We start from the raw sequence: 20,026 nt of genomic DNA, 5'->3' as shown, positions 1-20,026 counted from the left end.
ATTAAACGTAGAAATATAGCGAACCGATCCGCCAAGTTACGCAGACGACAATCGTTCCTCGAAGTAACAACAACAAAGTGCGACAATCTAACATCGATTACTTGCCTTAAAACACCCCGATCGTCCTGTCGCGCGAATCCATGTACGTATCGCTTAAACATTTTTAGAAGCTAGCTATTTAAACTTGAAACACGCTCGTTGATACCGATTTTGCGTTGCATTCGAAGAATATTATTTATTTAACGATGGAAATGCCGAAATCTTTTGCTTGTTCAACGAATCAACAGGCCACTAAATTATACATGACAGTTAACTATGGGGTATATGAACACGCACAAACATTTCGTTCTGTGAAAAGTCCATTTGAATTGCAGCCATGATTTACGCGTTCGTAGCAATTCGAATCCTTCTGCGCGTCGATGTGGATTCCTACGACAAAAGGACCTATCCTGTAGCGACGAAGAAAGTAGTTTCGGCACCTCCGACGCGTATTATTTAATCGCGAATTCAGAAACCTCTCTGGCGAACACTCTTCGTAAACATTCGTCTCTCTGACTGTCGTAAAAAATCAATGTGTATGCGAACACATGCAACGGACAGTTCGATCGACGATCTTTACACGTTCGATAAATTACAACCTCTGAATGGATTTACACGCTCCTTGAAAACTGTTTCCTCCTATAATCTCAGTCACAATCATTTATATCGATAAACTAAACGTAAACACTAGTGGTCCAAATTATGATTGAAATATTAGTTTCACGTTTTCGAAGATATAATTATTTTTACACGATTAAAATGTTGTTATATTTATGTGTGTTTCCGCAATTTTTACTAGTCCAAAGAACGTTCGCTTGGAATAATTTTCGAGACAGTGTACGTGCAAAAGATTACATACTTTTATAGAAGATACAATGACTATGTTCTCTCTTGCTCTCTTAAATGTTACTTTTCGCTCGTACGCCAGTTATCGTATCTCGCTGTATCTTTTAATACGTACATTATCTCGAACATTTGCTCGGAGATCTTCGATAATCGAAAGCTTCGAGACGGTTTAGAATCTTCCCACCGTTTGCTTTTATTAGAGAAAGTTTCGCGCAATCTTTTCCATGGGAAACGAGACCCATTTTTATGGAACGAAATTTTATAAAAATAGGTGTGATTGAAACATTCTGCGTGTTATATTGCACAGGAGATAGTTTTCAATGTTTTACCACCAAAGAAACACGATTAGAAAATTTGCCAACATCTGGATCTTACAGGTGAATGTTTATAAATCCAGGGTATGGGTACAGAAATATTATTGGATTGTATAGTTCATATATAAAAAAGAAAAATCGACAAAAATATGAAAGCGTAGTTTGTAGGGGATATTGTACGCGATTAGTCGAGAACGGAGAAACATCATCGTTTTCGTTGCGTGCGTATGTTTTACTATGGACAATATCGACATTTTCAGTGTATTTATAAATAAATTATTGTTATCTGTAGAAATACTCGTGTCTTTGATTTAATTTTCTTTGTATACAGGGTGTTCGGCCACCCCTGGGAAAAATTTTAATGGGAGATTCTAGAGGCCAAAGTAAGACGAAAATCAAGAATACCAATTTGTTGATGGAGGCTTCGTTAAAAAGTTATTAATGTTTAAAGTTCCGCCCGTTCTTAATTTTTTTCTAGAAAATGGGTAGGATTTCGGGGGTGTGTGCAATGACCATAAATGCTTGTAATTGACCCCTATAATTAAATATAATTTTTCTAGAACGATTTGAAATTTTTTTTTCCGTCGCAAAATTTCACACATTCTCGAATTTTTTTCTCGAAAATGGGTAGGATTTCGGGGGTGGGTGCAATGACCAAAAATGCTTGCAATTGACCCCTGTAATTAAATATAATTTTTTTAGAATGATTTGAAAATTTCACAGGTTTGCAATCAAAAATAAGGAACGAAGAATTAAATTTCAAACATTTTGCGATCTTTAATGAAAATTAATATGGTACACTCACCGATAAGAGATACTAACGAAACGTCGTTATCGTCTGCATACTCGAAGTTATCAATCTTTTTATGAACACGAGAAAGTCAATCGTAATTACTTTCATTTGACATTGGTATTCCTTATACGCTAACAATTAATTAAAAAGAATGATTAGTTGTGATGTATCGGTCGCGTTATCTCTTTCAGGGTCAGAAAATGTTTGTCCCTAAGCGATACCAAATGAATGGATCACTGTCATACGGTTGCACCGACTTGTTGCGTACAATTTGCTCCGCCATTATTTACAACGCGAAATAATTCGTATTCGATGGTAAAAAGCGAATTTGAATATCTGAATTTAAACCTGGACTCTGTTTTAATAAAAGTTGCCGTATAGATTCCCGTTTTAACAATTATTTTTATTTTACATGCGTCGAATCGTTTTCACAGGGTCACTGTGTAACTTTACAAAATTTCGCGAAGGATCGTTGCACGTTCGTCGTTTCGTGAGCCCTAATCGTAATGTTTGCTCAGCGTAATTTCATTCCGAAATTTGTTCACGGCTCGTTCGATTTGTGCACACACAGGGCGTAGATTTACGTAATCCGTTCTTCCTGGTATTTGCGTTTGGGTCAGTTTGTACGACGATCTGCTAGGCGCGGTGATCGGTTTGCGTTTCGCAGATCCGTTACTTTCGTCTAAAACGGGAAATAGTAAACGGTGGAAAGGCCTCTCTCGAAAGATTTGTCGGTTAGAAAATTTGAAGATGTTCGACGGCAAAGAAACCGAGATTACCGAGACTATTGCGCCAAAACAGGTTTCCAACTGGTAGAATAACTCGTTACTTTATTTATTCGCAGAAGAGAAAATATTGATGACTGAATTGTAGGGATACTATAGTCGGAATAATAGCAATCTGCTCCGGGAACCCTGTGCCCGTAAACAGTGAACACTTTCGATAACGCGGGAACCGAGTCGCCAGTTTTGCTAATAAAATGACGCATTAACGATTGCAAAATTGCGCACCAGTAATTTGGCCCAATTAAACGAGAATTTCCACTCGACTCGTCTCCCCGTTGCATCCAATTAAGAACAAGTCTTAGCTGCCGTGCAACCAACCGTACTTTTTGCAGTTCCCAGTCAATGATCGAACGAAGAAGAACCTGTCCACCTCGCAGTTCACCAGTCTCGTTCGTGGACAAACGAAAGCATCGTCCTGGTAATTTTCAAAATATACAAAGACAATCGAAGGTAACTAGACGGTTCAAACACGATTATCAATCACGTTACATTAATTATCTGTTAAATTATTAATACATTGCCGGAGACATTATTGTAACCCACATTCTGACATTAGAATCTAAAATATCTGGGTAAATGAAACTATCAAGATCACAAAAAATACTTTAGATTCTAAATATCGGAAGTAAAAAAACTGAGGTAGCTCGATCTATATTAGAAATAAGAAATGAAAGGTAGCGACCGTGACACGCCTGAATTCTAATCGACGTCCCTGAGTGGTGAAACTCCGTATTCGAAGGTTGAAACGGGAAAGAATTCGTTACTGCTATTGACGGTTGACGTTTTGCAAAGCTACCGGATCGATCATTCCGTGATCAACCGCGCAGTATTGCGTGGAAAGCGTGTTTTCGTTCCAGCAAAGTCCACGCGCGTTCAAGTGAGCGCATCGATCGTTGAAACTTTCGCTAAATCACGCTCGCGGTGGTAGCAGCCTCGATCTTGGATTTCTCAGCGATGATCTCCGCTTATCACGTCCACGGGGTTCGATAAACGATCTTGATAGTTCCGACGAGCTGAGATAGTCGATCATTGGTGGGATTAGAGCGGCGATAGCGCGTTATAAAACGCGGAAACGATCTTCGATCGACCGAATCGGTATCAACGTTTCGCGAAAAGTGGTTTTGTTTGTTTGGAAGTCGGCGATTCGTTTGATCCAATCGCATCTGGCCCGACTATTATTCAATTTCTCGGGTCAACTCGGGACAGGGGACGTCACGCAAGAAAGAGGTAATTCAATAACCGTAGTGAACTCATTCAGTGCTGATAGCTCGTCGCGTCGGTGGTGTATGGATCCACGATCCTCCACGGATCTTTTAGGCTCGCATCGTACGATAAAATAATCCGTACGTTTCATTTGCTACCTCGTGTAAAAGGGTTACAGAGAAAATTCAATTTAGAAATATGAAAGTAGATGGTTCAACCTATAAAATGACCCCAGAAAAATTGTCGTGTGACTTCTTTTCGCAAAGTTATAACAGTTGAAAGATGTTTGATAACTATAAATTACAAAATTTGTAATTAAGTCAAGGCGTTGATCACGCATGCGCGAACAATTCGAATATTAACGCGCGTAAAAAGGAGAGAAACTTATTATACGAAACTGCGTCCCTTCTTCGGTTCGTGTCCCGTCCTGTTTGAAATTCCCGCCCAAAATTCTCCTGCATTTCTGGTGAAAGTACAAGGACGAATGGTTCCTAAAAAATAGTTGTACGACACGACCTGTCAATGCCGCGAATAAAACAATTTGAACGAGCACCGCGTGTTTCAGCTCGAATTTGGTTTTTCGTAAGTGGCACATGCGCACTAGATGGAGGCAAAAGCGACCAAACGAGGTTTAGGTGGCGTTGGGTATAGCAGCGTCGTGTCCTCGACGTCGGGAGCGCAACTATACCGTGGCGTCGGACTGCTTTGCTTCACCTGCAGCATCTGCTTTATTCTCAGCCTGATCTGCACGTCTCTGGCCACGTTGCTGGTCATCCTCGATCAGAAAGTCGAAGCCGCCAGCTATCAATACTGTGAGTCGCCTTTTCTACGCACTGTCACCGTTCGCTGATAACAGTTGATCCACGTGAGCGCGATAAACAACGGCGGGAAATTCGAAATCGTTTACCGCGGATTCGCTAGTTACGCCGCGTTGCAATAGTTTTAAAATTGTTACCGTGATGCTTCTCACTATAGAATTTGCACAGTTTCGCCTGATACGACACCCAAATTTCGTATCTGTACAATTTCTAAAATTTACCCGAAATCGTTCGGCTGTAAAATTGAAAACCGATTTCGAAATGGACGACATAGGATATTTAATTGTTACGAAAGTACCAACGAGCGAGATAGTACTGTTTTTCATCGCGTGTATTGAACTCCGTGTAATCAGCTCACCGCAAAGGGATTTAATAATATTGCCACTTTAATTCCAGACTTTGCGCTTGTTCTCTTATCATCGTGACTCCGATACCTTTATCAAAATCCAGAACAAACCGAGCTGGCAAGTACGTGCAACCATACGTGTCTGATCTGTTCCAGCTCTCGCCACGATGAACCAGCAATCGATCCCCGATTCGTCCTTTCGATTACCGAGGGACGTGACTCCTCTGCACTACGATGTCTACTTGCACCCTGACCTCGACAAGGGCACCTTCCAAGGTAAAGTTACGATCCTGATCGACGTACTCAACAGAAGGAATCACATAGTGGTTCACCAGAAGGATCTCAACATCACATCCGCCACCTTGAAGACCTACGATCGCGAGGAAAACTACGAGATCAAGGTTCTCGAGATCGCCCAAGTATCGCAACACGAAATGGTCACGGTCACGGCGGAAAATGAACTCCATTCGGGACTGTATCACTTGACCTTTGAGTTCAGCGGCGCGTTGCAACCCGACAAGATCGTCGGCCTGTACTCCAGCAGGTACAAGGACGAGGCGAACAATACCAGGTGAATCTCGGTACCGATATCGAACGATATCGCAATATTTGGATCGATCGTTGCAATTTTCGGGGATTTTTATCGGCAGATACATCGCCACGTCCAAATTCGAACCGACGTACGCCAGAAGAGCATTCCCGTGTTTCGACGAGCCATCGTTCAAGGCAGAGTACACGGTGAAGCTCGTTCACCCTACCGGCGACTGTTACAGTGCATTGTCCAACATGAACGTCGAGGTAAAAATCGAAAAGATCCTTTAATCTACAAAGAACAGAGAATAGGTTTAAAATCTACGGTTCACGGGGTTATTTGCATTTCGTAGAGCACCCAGGTGAATCATCCGTCACCCGGACTGACGACAGTGACGTTCGCAAAGAGCGTGCCAATGTCTACGTATTTAACTTGCTTCATAGTCAGCGATTTCGTCGCTAAGACCAAAACGGCGAAGGGCCTGAACGGTCGTCAATTTCCGGTGAGCGTGTACACCACCAGGGCCCAGAAAGAGAAGGGTTCCTTCGCCCTCGACGTAGGCGTCAAGATCATCGAATACTACATCGGCCTCTTCGACGTCGATTACCCGCTGCCAAAACTTGGTAAGCGTACGAGCAATATTACAGACGTTGGATGTTTAACATTCGATTCGTAGATATGGCGGCCATTCCCGACTTTGTGTCCGGCGCGATGGAGAATTGGGGCCTCGTCACTTACAGAGAAGCAAGGCTGTTGTACAACGAGGGGACGAGTAGCACGGCAAACACCTACGACATCGTCACCGTGATCAGCCACGAGTTCGGGCACATGTGGTTCGGAAATTTGGGTAAGAACGTTTATTCCTCTGGTGGCTATAAAATCTTGCGTTTATTTAACGCGAAACGATCGTTGATACTACGAGGCGTACGCAATTGTGCGCGCGTCTACCGATGTTCCTTTGTTTATTGGCAAGCTGCGGATGCTATTTTCGAACGATCAAAATTTATTTATCGTTTAAATTCCCATCCGTCTTTCAGTTACTATGTCCTGGTGGAACGATCTGTGGCTGAACGAGGGCTTCGCTTCTTTCATGCAGTACAAAAGCGCGGATGGAATTTTCCCCGACTGGGGGATGGTCGGTTATAGAATTATCCATTTTCACGTGGCTGTACGGTGTACCAGAAAATACGTCTTCACGGTTTCAGATGGACTTTTTCCTGATCGAGCAAATGCACAGCGTGTTCGTGACCGACGCGAAACTGAGCACCCACCCGATCGTACAGACCGTCAACAACCCCGACGAAATAACCGCGATCTTCGATGAGATATCTTACAAAAAGGTTCACAATCGATAATTGTCTATCGACTCGTGTCCGTACCTTCGTTTCACTTTCGATTAATTGTTAGGGATCGTCGTTGCTTCGAATGATGGAGAACTTCATTGGACCTGACTCCTTCTACGCCGGTATCCACACTTACTTGAATAAATTCATGCTAGCCAACGCGGAGACGGCCGACTTTTTCAAGATCTTGCAGGACGTTTCGCCGGCGAACGTGAACGTGACGGCCACCATGGATACATGGACAAGGCAGAAAGGTTTCCCCGTGGTGAGCGTGAGAAAGTCCGGCAATAAATACGTGTTAACGCAGAAACGATTCTTGACCAATCCTGACGCCCAGTTCGATGCCTCGGACTCTGAATACGGGTAAGTAGCCTAACGCGTACGGCTTAAACTATATAAAAATGTCTATAGGAGATACTCAATTATATATTTCGTTTCGAAGCTACAAGTGGACTATACCTGTTACTTACATCACGAGCAAAACGTCCGAACCTACGCTTTTGTGGTTCCAGAAGGATGCAAACAACTGTAATTGTTTAATCCAGTAGAAACTCATTGATAATTGCTAGTGGTTTATAATACGTTTTGAACAAAAATTCGCTTGGCGTTTAACGCGCTAACGCGTTGCTATAACTGTCGTTTCAACTTCGTAGTGGAGATCGAGTTTAACGAGACGATCGACTGGATCAAGTTCAACGCGAACGAAGTTGGATATTATCGGGTTAATTACGAACCGACCGAGTGGGAGATTCTTAACAATTTGCTTCGAGATCATCACAAGGTGAATTATATGTTGCTTCGCGATTTATTTACGATCGATTCGACTCTTTTTCCACGTTTGATCCGCAGAAATTGTCAGTGTCGGACAGAGCGCACCTTTTGGAAGACGCGTTCAGTTTGGCAGCGGCTGGAGAACTCGATTACGGAGTCGCGATGAACATGACGGCGTACCTTCCTAAGGAACGCCATGTTGTCCCGTGGATGGTCGCCGCGTCGAAATTGACAGCCATCGATACACTGTTATCGTCCAACAGCTCGTCGTCCAAGTTTAAGGTAAAGTTACCTCATATTATCCATGTTACAATTTTTGCAACGTATTCGAATTATTATTCGTGTTCTTATTTACACTGGATAATGCACCGAGTCGCCCAGGACGTTTAAATATTATTAAGAGTATTTTCGACACAGAACACAGGCATTTGATAATACTAATAAACTATCAATATCATCTAGCAATACGTGAGAAATTTGATGGACGATATTTACAATCACGTAACGTGGACCATTGGAGACTCCAACGATCGCATCACTCTGTACGTAAAAAATGATCTCCAAGTTAAATTTCCCTGCAGAAACTTCATCTTGGATCGTTTTCTCTCGTGCAGGAGACTTCGAACGTCCATTCTTGAATTAGCTTGCTCCGTGGGACACCAGGCATGCCTGTTTCACGCTGGAACTCTGTTCACCAGTTGGATCCAAGATGCAACAGATGTTCGTCCACATCCTGACATTCGACAGCTCGTTTACTATTACGGTGAATTATTTACGCATTACTTTTATCGTATTTCCGCGACATTTCGATCGGGGAGCCAGTCGAGTCTCCCGATACTTTATATATAACCATTCCTACCTTGACCGGTCAAATGATTTTGTTCCAAGTCGATAACGTAGTTAATTCTAGAGAAAACAATTATTTATCTTAAAATCCTGGCTAGTAATTACACAAACATCCTATATACAAATTTAAATTCATTTTCAATTAAGTAAACAATTTATAATCTAGTTTTATTGCTGAAACTTCTTTGGGTATGTAGAGTCAAAGTAAATCTCAAAATAAACATAGAAGACAAAATAAATTATAAAAGTAATTACGTTCATTGGATAGAGGATGAAATGCCCTTTAAAATGAGCGTTTGTGAGAGCAGATAGCTCTATTAGTTCCGAAGATATAGCAATTTTAGTTTCAAGTCGATGCGGTGGCTAGTTACGGAGATATAAGGGTCCGAAGTTTGTTTACGTTTTTGATGCGCTCGCGCGAGTTCATTCATCCCCCCGCGCGCGTAGATAGTAGCGCGTAGTAAATTCTTGGAAATACTACGCCGGAACTAGGTCACGAGAGTCACGTACGCGGGGTAGGTCAGCACACGCACGTGCGACAAGGAGGTCCGACTCCGCTAGACGAGGACAGAGATAGTCAAATTAGAAAAATTACCTTTTACATAAATTACGATATCTCCGAAACGGGAAGTCGGATCGTCAAAAACCAAAAGCCATTTTAAAGAGGAAGCTTCCCCGCCGCTAACAATGCCTCAATAATTAATAAAACACTAGTAGTTTCGGAACTGCACGCGTCCAAAGTTTTGGTATTTTTAATACGCGTCGATAGGCTTACGTAAGACGGAGCGCGGAATTTTAAAAATACGTCTTTACATAAATTACGATATCTCCGAAACGGGAAGTCGGATCGTCAAAAACAAAAAACCATTTTAAAGAGGAAGCTTTCCCGCCGCTAACAATGCCTCAATAATTAATAAAACACTAGTAGTTTTGGAACTGCACGCGTCCAAAGTTTTGGTATTTTTAATACGCGTCAATAGGCTTTCGTAAGACGGAGCGCGGAATTTTAAAAATACGTCTTTACATAAATTACGATATCTCCGGAACGGGAAGTCGGATCGTCAAAAACCAAAAGCCACTTTAAAGAGGAAGCTTCCCCGCCGCTAACAATGCCTCAATAATTAATAAAACACTAGTAGTTTCAGAACTGCACGCGTCCAAAGTTTTAGCATTTTTAATACGCGTCGATAGGCGTTCGTAAGACGGAGCGCGAAATTTAAAAAATACGTCTTTACATAAATTACGATATCTCCGGAACGGGAAGTCCGATCGTCAAAAACAAAAAACTATTTTAAAGAGGAAGCTTCCCCGCCGCTAACAATGCCTCAATAATTAATAAAACACTAGTAGTTTCGGAACTGCACGCGACTAAAGTTTTAGTGTTTTTAATACGCGTTGTTAGACTGTTCTAAGCCAGTGGAAACTGAAGATTCTTTCTTTTCATCTGTGCTATATGTATATTTCCTATTTACATTGGAAGCTAACCAGAATTTGATACTAAATGTTATTTATACAAAAATATGAGTTGTTCAACTGAGTAGATGACCTATCGTGGTAAATTTAGGGTTAATGGTTCTCGTTGCAGGAATGCATGATGTCGGCGACGAGGAAGCGTGGAACAAGATGTTCAAACGGTTTGTCGCTGAAACCGACTCGACGGAGAAGCTGAAATTAATGCGCGGATTGGCCGGAATACGATCTGCCTGGATTCTGAACAAGTAACTAAATTTTAATTCGAGACTAGATTTAAGCATCTTAATTATCGATCAACCGTTGTACAAAGTTACAATCCACTATGGCCTCTTTTAAACATTCGTTCTTCGTACAGATTCATAGCAACAGCCACGGACGAGAATTACGTTCGCTCTCAGGACTTCTTCGGTTGCCTGTCGGCCATTTCCGGAAATCCCGTGGGAACTCCGCTCGTTTGGGACTGGGTTCGTTCCAATTGGGAGTTCCTCGTGAACAGATACACCTTGAACGATCGTAACCTCGGTTCTTTGATACCGGAAATCACCAAGACCTTCGCCACGGAGACGAAACTGAACGAGATCCAGGCGTTCTTCGCCAAGTATCCTGACGCCGGCGCTGGTGCGATGAATCGAGCAAAAGCGTTGGAAACGGTGTCGAACAATATCAAATGGCTGGCCAAAAATAGCGGAAAGCTGGAAAGCTGGCTGAACGAACACGTGGGAACCAATTAAGCGGCTGACGTGTACGTGCTTGTGTGTTTGTGAGTTTGCGTGCGTGCGTTGACGATCCACGCCAAAGAAAGATGCAATAAGCATCGACATTGACAAATTTAAGGGGGTATTCTACTTTTAGGTCCAGGATCATTTATTGACAAGGTAAACTATATAACTTCTACACATATCCATCGAAATATTAATAATTGGCCATTCTGCATTTAATTGGGATGAGTTCGACTTAATAAGTCTATTAAAAAATCGAAGGTTTACAGTAGAATACCTCTCCAACGAAATAGTGATTCTAAAACGAAAACATCGAGCCATTTGCTGTTCGAAGTAATCCTCGATGATCGTGCAACGTTTGATACAGACCAACAGAGCATGTGGTGTCCGTGTTGCCAAAATATCCCAAATCATAGCTGGACTGTGTCTTCGAAATTTCCAGTTTCCACAAAGTTTCAGACCAAACACATTTCGCAGTTCTCCGAGTTTTATTTTAATCCAACACGAACCGATACCGATGAGAGTAAACTAACCGCAGAGTACACCGGAACGCATTTAACTCGTTAATCGCGAGATTAATCTTTTACCTCGTCTACTTAACAAAAACAAAAAACGCGTTTGCAATACTTACGTGCCAACAACGACTGCATTTCTACGAAACATTTCTTTTTATACGAGTCGCTGGTGACTCCCGGCGCAAGGAGCTCTGTAATTTCTTCGAAAAATAAAGTGTCATTAAGCGCACGAAGGGTTTTTAACTCGCGAACAAATGCAACGGAAATATCCTAACATCCTCTAACTTCGATCAAAGAATGATCAACCGGATAAATTGAGTTACTGTAATTGTTCTCTCCCTCGTAGACAATTGGATCGACTTCTCTAGATTAGACGATCCTGCCTTCCTCAGGGAAAATCGAAGATGAGTTGAACCTTTAATAACCGTGTCCTCGTTTTTATAGATTCTCTTCAGATCTAACGATTATAAAATTTTACATAATCCCAGTGACACTAGGAATGGTTTAAAACGACAAGTATATTTTCATTTTTGACACTATAATTTGAACAATATCGATCGACTAGAAACATACGGATATGCCAAGTATAATAGCCTTTTATTTATTTTCGCGTAGCATCGATTGCCCCGCCACCCAAGAGGCCTCGTAATCTGTCAATTGATTCGTCATTGACGAAACGAGCCTCGTAAATTCATTCCCTGAACAAACTGAGACCGAAATTAAGCTCTCTATCAATGGTTCGAATGACAGATTAGAGAAGAATCCAATAACTATTATAGTGATAAATATAATTTCAGGTAACACTCTATTTCTTTCTACAACAAATTAAAACATTCGGTAAAAACACATGCTCGATTTTTCTTTTATTTTCATCCATCGGTGGACATACCGTGTGTCAAAATCGCGCGAAGGTTTGTTAGAAATTCTCAATCCGGATTTACGTAATATACCAATTAAATGGCGGAAACGGTTCCTCGCGTTTCCAACTTGGATGTCTTCCAAAAGTTGGCCAAAGCGCGCCGCTAGTACGATGAAACAGCAATTGGTGAACTTTCAGCGATTCTAATCTCGAATTAAGCTCTTGTTTGTTAAAGATCAGAACTTGCGCGCTCTTTTGTACAGATTTGTTTTTTTTTTTTTCATGAAATAGAGAAGAAAGGAAATTTTATTATGGGTGAAAATGACCCTGGTCATCGTGTTCACCCCCAAATTATCCATCTTTAGAGGGTTAATGGACCATCGCGAAGCAACAGTTGCCCTCTCCACGAGGCAAACGATGACCAGGTCGACCTTTTAGGAAAATGGAACTTTGGGAAGCCCAAGCTGCCGCTTGTCCTCTTGTCCATTAACACTTATCGTTCCACGAGCGTTGCGCAACTTGCTCGTGTTATTATTGTCCAGGTTTTCCCTCGACTGTCGAACCCGTAAAAAAATGAAATAGCCAGACAGAAGAAAGAATTTTACTATTCTTGTAACCTGCTCCGAGTAATGTTGAACGCTCGTGCGTCATACCATGACGAACTTGTCTCAACGGTTGTTTTCGTGCGAAGGAACCATTGTTCTCTTCTGAGAAGAATGATCTTTATATTTTTTCAAGAATGAGTAACTCGATAGCCTTCGATAGCATCGAACGTATAATTTAAATAAAAATAAAATCCCCGGGATAACAAACGTATCTTTTATTTTAGATCGTCGATTAGCTCGACCACGCTTGCAATCTCAGGACCGAAATCAGACAGTTCGTTGCGTAAGTTTCGTTAATATTCGGTTCGTTTCATTCATGATTTCAAAACGAATCCGTAGCCTTTCGATTCGGGGGCGACGTTATCAGAAAGCTTTGAAATACAAATCTGCTTTCCACGACTCCTATTAAAGCAAGAAAATGTCCAGGTAGTTCCCAAAATACCGGTTTCGAAATATTTCTTGCGTAATCGAACCGAGAGAACTGAACTGATTTACCGATCGACGAACTCTGCGATACACGGATTATTTTATTTTATTATAAAACTTGTCGAAAGACAGCTTTTCAAGTTTTAATTTGAAATTATTGACTGGCTTAAATTTCGTCGAGACTTTATCTCGAAAGAATCGACTTTGAAAATTCCTGAGGTACGGCGTGCAATGGAGTACGATTTGGACACAGGCACAAGTAGAAATAGAGACTAATGGAGAGACAAATCGCATTCGATCACACGCGTAGCCAAATTCAATTACCTTGGAAACGAAGCATTATACGAACAAATTTCATTCCACATTTTAGACTTATTTTTATGTTGTGTATGCTCTGTATGCTCCCATAAATGGAAATTATATAGGATAAGATATTAACCCTCGAAGGACCGAGCCACAAGCCATCACGTAAGAAACTAAAGTCCTGAGCAGAGGGTGTATATCGAATCCACCCACGCTTTCCACATGTTTTATTGGGAAACGATCTTTAAACGCAAGTGCTTCAACAGTAATTGCTAGCTTCGGGTAGAAAAAAGTAGTACAAAAAATACAAAATATAACAATTCTTTTAGTGAAGCAAATTAATACTATTGGGAGAGTCGAATTCCCAAGAACCGAATATCTTATCTAGCATTCTGCCAAAAAATAGAACCGTCTCGTCCGTCTGAAAACCGTGCTCTCTTATCGAGGACTAATTTATAGTCCCGTTTGATTCAATCCCCTGTAATCTTGCTAATTTTTCGATCCGTCGGACGCTATCTAATAATTCCGTCGCGGTCCATAAACGCGTGACGTACGAGCATTTAGGGCTCCGACCAAGGGACCATATTCATCCTGATGACGTCACGGAACGTCCTTTCGCATCTATTAAATTGCCGTTGTCCTCCATTATCTCTGACTCTGTTCTCCGTTTCGGTATCTACGAACATTCGTCCCACAAAATGTCAATAGTAGAAATAACCTGACCGAGGCACTCTATAACATTTCGTTCGATAATAGCTAAGCAGTCCTAAATAAATTTATTTTATATTTTTATAATTCCTTATATGTCTCCTCGTTTATATTTCGAACCGAATCGTATACAGGGTGTACGGCCACCCCTGGGAAAAATTTAAATGGGGGATTCTAGAGCCCAAAATAAGACGAAAATCAAGAATACCAATTTGTTGATGGAGACTTTATTAAATAGTTATTAACAATTAAATTCAAAAATGTCAAATCGTGCTGGAAAAATTATTTTCGGTTGCGGGGATTAATTACAAGCATTTTTGGTCAATAGACATATCCTTGAAATCCTACCCACTTCCGAGAAAAAAATTCGAGAAGGTGTGAAATTTTCCGACGGAAAAAAAAAATTTCAAATCGTTCTAGAAAAATTATTTTTAGCTAGGAGGGTTAATTACAATCATTTTTGGTGAATAGACATACCCTCGAAATCCTACCCACTTTCGAGAAAAAAATTCGAGGTGTGAAATTTTTCGACGGAAAAAAAAATTTCAAATCGTTCTAGAAAAATTATTTTTAGCTAGGAGGGTTAATTACAATAATTTTTGGTGAATAGACCTACCCCCGAAATCCTACTCACTTTCGAGAAAAAAATTCGAGAAGATGTGAAATTTTTCGACGGAAAAAAAAAATTTCAAATCGTTCTGGAAAAATTATTTTTAGCTAGAGGGGTTAATTACAATCATTTTTAGTGAATAGATATACCCTCGAAATCCTACCCCCTTTCGAGAAAAAAATTCGAGAAGATGTGAAATTTTCCGACGGAAAAAAAAAATTTCAAATCGTTCTAGAAAAATTATTTTTAGCTAGAGGAGTTAATTACAATAATTTTTGGTGAATAGACATACCCTCGAAATCCTACCCACTTTCGAGAAAAAAATTCGAGAAGGTGTGAAATATTTCCACGGAAAAAAAAAATTTCAAATCGTTCTGGAAAAATTATTTTTAGCTAGGGGGGTTAATTACAATACTTTCTGGTGAATAGACATACCCTCGAAATCCTACCCACTTTCGAGAAAAAAATTCGAGAAGATGTGAAATATTTCCACGGAAAAAAAAAATTTCAAATCGTTCTAGAAAAATTATTTTTAGCTAGAGGGGTTAATTACAATCACTTTTGGTGAATAGACATACCCTCGAAATCTGGCGCATTTTCTAGAAAAAAATTCAATTCTGGCGGAACTTTAACTTTCTAACGAAGCCTCCATCAAGAAATTGGTATTCTTGATTTTCGTATTATTTTGGCCTCTAGAATCCCCCATTAAAATTTCCCCCAGGTGTGGCCGAACACCCTGTAGATGCTCCATGAAATTTGCACGAGGATTGGCCCGACCACTTTAAAGCATCGATCTTCTCGCTGCATAAAAATTCTCGAATTATCATACTGGAATAATTAGGGCATCTACGGGGCAAACGGCACGCAGATTTTCAAAATGTCTTTGCATCCGTGATCACGGCCAATTGGTATCAACGACAGTGTACGAAAAATGTGGAATATTTCCATGTATCCGTATCGAATTAACTTTCTACGCGTCATAGAAAATAGTAGTTCGAAAAGTTTGTTGCGTCGTAAATGTACGTTTCTTCGAATCGTTCGTGCATCAATATGTTTTGCAGCGTTTTAGCTGGCCTCTCGATGTAAACGCGCCGGATCGAGATATAAATTATCGTCGCTGGAAACGGAGATTTTCGTTATTAATATTTTCCGTTCGAAAACAAGCAGACGCGAAGAAATGCTGTCCGAGGGATGAAATGTGCGCAGGTTCGCGGAAAGTTCGTGCAATCTTATCGGACGATAAGATACACCGTGTGTATTTTTTTTCATTTCGTGAGAGCATCATTAATGGACTCGATGTTACAATCAAGCGAAACAGAAAGTTATTATTTATAGTTGGAACAAAACTCGCTGCCGCTACTTCCGACGACAATAATTCACGCGCCAATAAACAGTCGCTGGTGTAACGACTGTGCAAGGATTACATTCCGATTTTAGACGCGGGCAATCTGCCAATTATAATGCATCCGTGCAATCTTCATCGTGTTTTGAATCTCGCGGAAAGTCGCGAACGACGATCGAGGCGCAGAACGTTTCGCGGATCGATAACATCTCGCGGTAAATAAATCTATCCGGTGCCGTCGAGTAAACACGCCGGTAGAAGTAGAATTAAACGAAATGTTTTAATTCGAGCATAATTTATCGCTCGTTCACCTTGGCGAAGGCAATTTACATATACGAAATGACGAGAAGTGAATTTCAAAACACAAATTCATTTTTTTTAATCCTTTTATTCGTAAGGTCGCATCGACTACAAGATCCTCAGATACCACGTCGGTGTTAATTTAAATTTTATCTAGTAATCCGTGTTCTTTTAATACATTCGCTAGTTTGGAGAACTCATTTGTGTGCTTAGGTATTAACTGAACAGGAATTGCATATCGGTGGTCCTGAATTTGTTGTTACAAAGCAGTTACGTTTGTGTGCTCAATTCTTGGCCTCGATAAAGTAGTTTGTGGTTCTTTAGAAGATGGTACTGGAATAGCTTGATTGATTTTCGTATTTATCCATTGTTGGTCCCTGTAATAGATGCAGATTATTTTAAAACCAACTGTCTTTTGAAGGAACCGACTACGAGAGCAGAGAAAAGATATTCGTCGCTGGAATTCGACGACGGAAGACCAGGAGGCGAAGGTGGCATGCACAGATATTTGTATGCGGTTATTGGTCTAGCTCGACACGAGGAATTCCTTTTACGTGGAACGTAAATCAGAGTCGACGCGTTTCGGGAACATTTCTTAGAATATTTCGTTACTTCGTGAAAGTCACTTCGTCGAATAACGCACAGCCAACCCCTGCGCGACAGAATTTCGTTCCAACGCGTTTACGAACTTTTGTGCCTGCAAGCAAGCAAATTTTTAAACGTGCAGTCGTTGGACAAGTTTTATCGAACTTGTCAGACTTGGATGGACCGCAGGGGTTCGTCCTCGTTGAAAATGCTCGTCGCGTGGCTGAATAATGAGGACCATTTGTCGAAATATAATACGATCGCCACAGAATAATTACCCGTTCTCTCGGCCCGAGCGGATTAATCATTGAAAACCCACTCGCTTAATCCGATATCACAGTTGGCCAGGCCAGCCGTTTTGATTCGGCCGCGGGATTTTCAACGTGGCATTATTTATTCAACGATTTTACGGCGAACGAATCCGCGCACCGCCGTCGATCGATTTCGATTGGGAAATAAACCGAATTAATAAACAACAAGACACGAGACAGCTTAAAGGATGCATTTAATTTATTTCCAGGAACGTACGGAATGGTCTAAACGGAAGTCGAAAAGTCATCTTTGCACGTGCGTCTAAATTATTCCCGCGCGATCGATCAAAACTTCCCAACCTGAAAAAGAACAAGAAGTATCGTACTTGCGTAACTTAACAAAGAAACGCTGGAAATTCCGAGTGTATTCGCGCCAGGAGGTTCGATACGGAAGCCATTTTATCGAACCATCGTCAAGATGTTGCCAAGTACTTGTCGAAGTGGCAATTCGTATTCAGAAATTGTAAGGAAACGTACCAAAGTCTTTTGCGCAAATTACGGTCGAACAGATGTCCTTTTATTAAACGATAGAATATCTTCTGGACGTAAGGGATGATAAGATCCGAGTTTTGACGCGATAATTTTCAACGAATTTTTTATATTTCGTTTTCTTAGCGGTCATCGAGGATACAGAAACATTAGCGTGTCTCGCGCTTAATAGTCTCGTTAAGGAATTAAGTTCTGTAGTCTCGGAGACTTTAATTGGTCCCGAAGACGAACTCTTCTTTGAAACAGACCAACGACGTTGCGACGTCCAATTCAATTACTCTTTGCCGTGTCTCCTAGGAACGAGGAACAAAGTGCCACTGCATGCACGCTCGAAGGATTCGCGCTAATTGCGCGCATTCAACCGCACAGAATGATCGGAGGGAAACGAAACTAATTAACGATTGCTAATGAGTAGACTGTGGATTTCGTGCCCCCCGGCTATGGAACATAGCGAACGAAAGTTTCAGATTACATTCTCGAACGAGCAAGAAGTAGCAATAAGAAAATAACGTCTAACGTTACTTTTTGTCCGCGTGACGTCGTAGTGCTGTCAATTGTTCGACGAATCCATGTTTGGATCGATCGAATGCAACAGGTGACGCGTAGCTAAAATTGAAATCGAAGGGAATCGATGCACGTCGTTAAGGTATCGAGTTATGCAACAAACTGGTGGAAATCCATTTCGTGGATGATCTGTCCGATAAGTCAGGGTCTGAAAAGGGAACGAGGCCATTGGGAACGAGTGCTTTTCATGCAACAGGTGAAGTGTTCTTTTCTTACTGGTTTCATTGACCGTTCGATGCACGAGGAAAGCACTCGATGGAGTATCCGTCGACCGACAAATTTGAATATCGTCTCGACTATCTCTCGTCTCATGAAAGTTACGGACTTTCATCAATTTCAACTAGCTTCCACAAATTTTTCAAATTTTCGTGCTTCCTTCGCGCTGAAGTAATTTTGAAACTGGGTTAGAGGGGTCGTGAGAAAATGTGTTAATTTCGACGGGAACGTGTGAGTCGCGTAGTTATTTCGAAACTGCTTAAATATTAAATAAACTGGTTATTTACATAGATAAATAATCGTAAACGTGGCTTTCCATTTTGTTAGTCGTTCTCCTGGAACGAACTCGGTTCGGAAGATTATCGAACGGACCGGAGGGCCGAGGTCGAGAACGCAGGTGCAAAAAGCGACCTTTTGTTAGGTGAATGCCTAAAGCGGATGCTACTTTCAAATTGGCGGTCCACTTTTATGCTTTTGCGCGTTTCGAACCCGATGTTCACCAAAAAAAAATCAGTCATCGACCGTGTACGTTCTCTCGTCGCGCTGTGGCTCGATGACGTTGTTCCGTTTAATCTTTCTTCGATGTTCTGCGTTACCATTTTCCTCGAGCTGAGAATCGGAACAGCGTACCCTTTGCAAACGTATCCAGAGCATTGTAGTGAAACGCAGCAATAAACGAACGCGATGTTTGGCTTCGTTTCGTAGAGCTTCGGTGTGAAACGCGCCAACGGTCTCCGTTTCCTTCGATATGCGCGACCAAATAAATTTCTAACGCTTCCTGATTCGTTCTTTCGCAAATCTGCGAAGAGTTTGTGTCCATACTTTGGAGAAACGTTTGCTATCGAACGATCCTTCTCCGTTGTCTGCCTTCCGTTTCCTCGAATGCCTGGACGATGATTAACCTCTCGATAATTAACGCCATCGAGCGTTACGAGATAACAAAATATACAGGATGTTTGAAAAATATATGTAAACGCGTTAAAACGGTTTCCGTGAATATTTTCGTTGTTGACACGAGGGTTAAAACCGCAGTTGATACGCATTGATAATAGGATTAAGTCGAGTTTGAAAAATGTAGATAAGAGTACAGTGATTCGAGAGTCACGCGAGGTCACGGAGGGTTAACGTTCACGAAACGACGATTACAAAATCATTCCGCGACCGCGCGCGGCAGGCCAGAATCGAAATTCAGCTGTTCAGACTTTCAAATCCACGCATTGTTCGTTAATTGATCCCATTTATCCGTCAGAGTTGGTTGAAACGCATAATTGCTGCATCTTATTTGTCGATCTTCGAGGGTTCTTCTAGTTACACAATTTCCCAACCCATCGAGTTTGATTTTAGTTGCAAAACAATGGCAGACGA

General features: G+C 41.3%; 1 protein-coding gene across 3 annotated transcripts; it reads left to right on the top strand.

Annotated features, from left to right (window-relative positions):
- The first annotated feature begins 3,100 nt into the window (after positions 1–3,100).
- Positions 3,101–11,572, top strand: LOC143345422 (glutamyl aminopeptidase). 3 transcript variants are annotated; one of them, XM_076772532.1, is made up of 16 exons: positions 3,101–3,195; positions 4,546–4,792; positions 5,301–5,715; positions 5,795–5,942; positions 6,029–6,299; positions 6,353–6,523; positions 6,714–6,811; positions 6,882–7,016; positions 7,084–7,382; positions 7,462–7,547; positions 7,673–7,800; positions 7,869–8,072; positions 8,253–8,332; positions 8,405–8,553; positions 10,222–10,354; positions 10,465–11,572. In XM_076772532.1, the coding sequence occupies exons 2-16, from the start codon at positions 4,585–4,587 to the stop codon at positions 10,838–10,840; spliced, it is 2,901 nt and encodes a 966-aa protein (XP_076628647.1). In that variant the 5' UTR covers positions 3,101–3,195; positions 4,546–4,584; the 3' UTR covers positions 10,841–11,572. The 3 variants fall into 3 exon arrangements, with proteins under 3 accessions (XP_076628647.1, XP_076628645.1, XP_076628646.1); XM_076772530.1 differs by having other exon boundaries at positions 3,104–3,227; XM_076772531.1 differs by lacking the exon at positions 3,101–3,195 and adding an exon at positions 3,600–4,004.
- The last annotated feature ends 8,454 nt before the right edge of the window (positions 11,573–20,026 follow it).

This window comes from Colletes latitarsis, chromosome 9, assembly GCF_051014445.1.
Source record: "Colletes latitarsis isolate SP2378_abdomen chromosome 9, iyColLati1, whole genome shotgun sequence".
NCBI classification, from domain to species: Eukaryota; Metazoa; Arthropoda; class Insecta; order Hymenoptera; family Colletidae; genus Colletes; species Colletes latitarsis.
The sequence above is the reverse complement of the archived record's forward strand: the minus strand, read 5'-3'. Positions and strand labels throughout refer to the sequence as shown.

Bases quoted from the DNA above. Each gene is read 5' to 3' on its own strand.
- LOC143345422 (XM_076772532.1), top strand. From the start codon at position 4,585: ATGGAGGCAAAAGCGACCAAACGAGGTTTAGGTGGCGTTGGGTATAGC. The intron at 6,524-6,713 runs GTAAGAACGTTT...TCCGTCTTTCAG, and splicing joins CATGTGGTTCGGAAATTTGG to TTACTATGTCCTGGTGGAAC. The intron at 8,073-8,252 runs GTAAAGTTACCT...AATATCATCTAG, and splicing joins GCTCGTCGTCCAAGTTTAAG to CAATACGTGAGAAATTTGAT.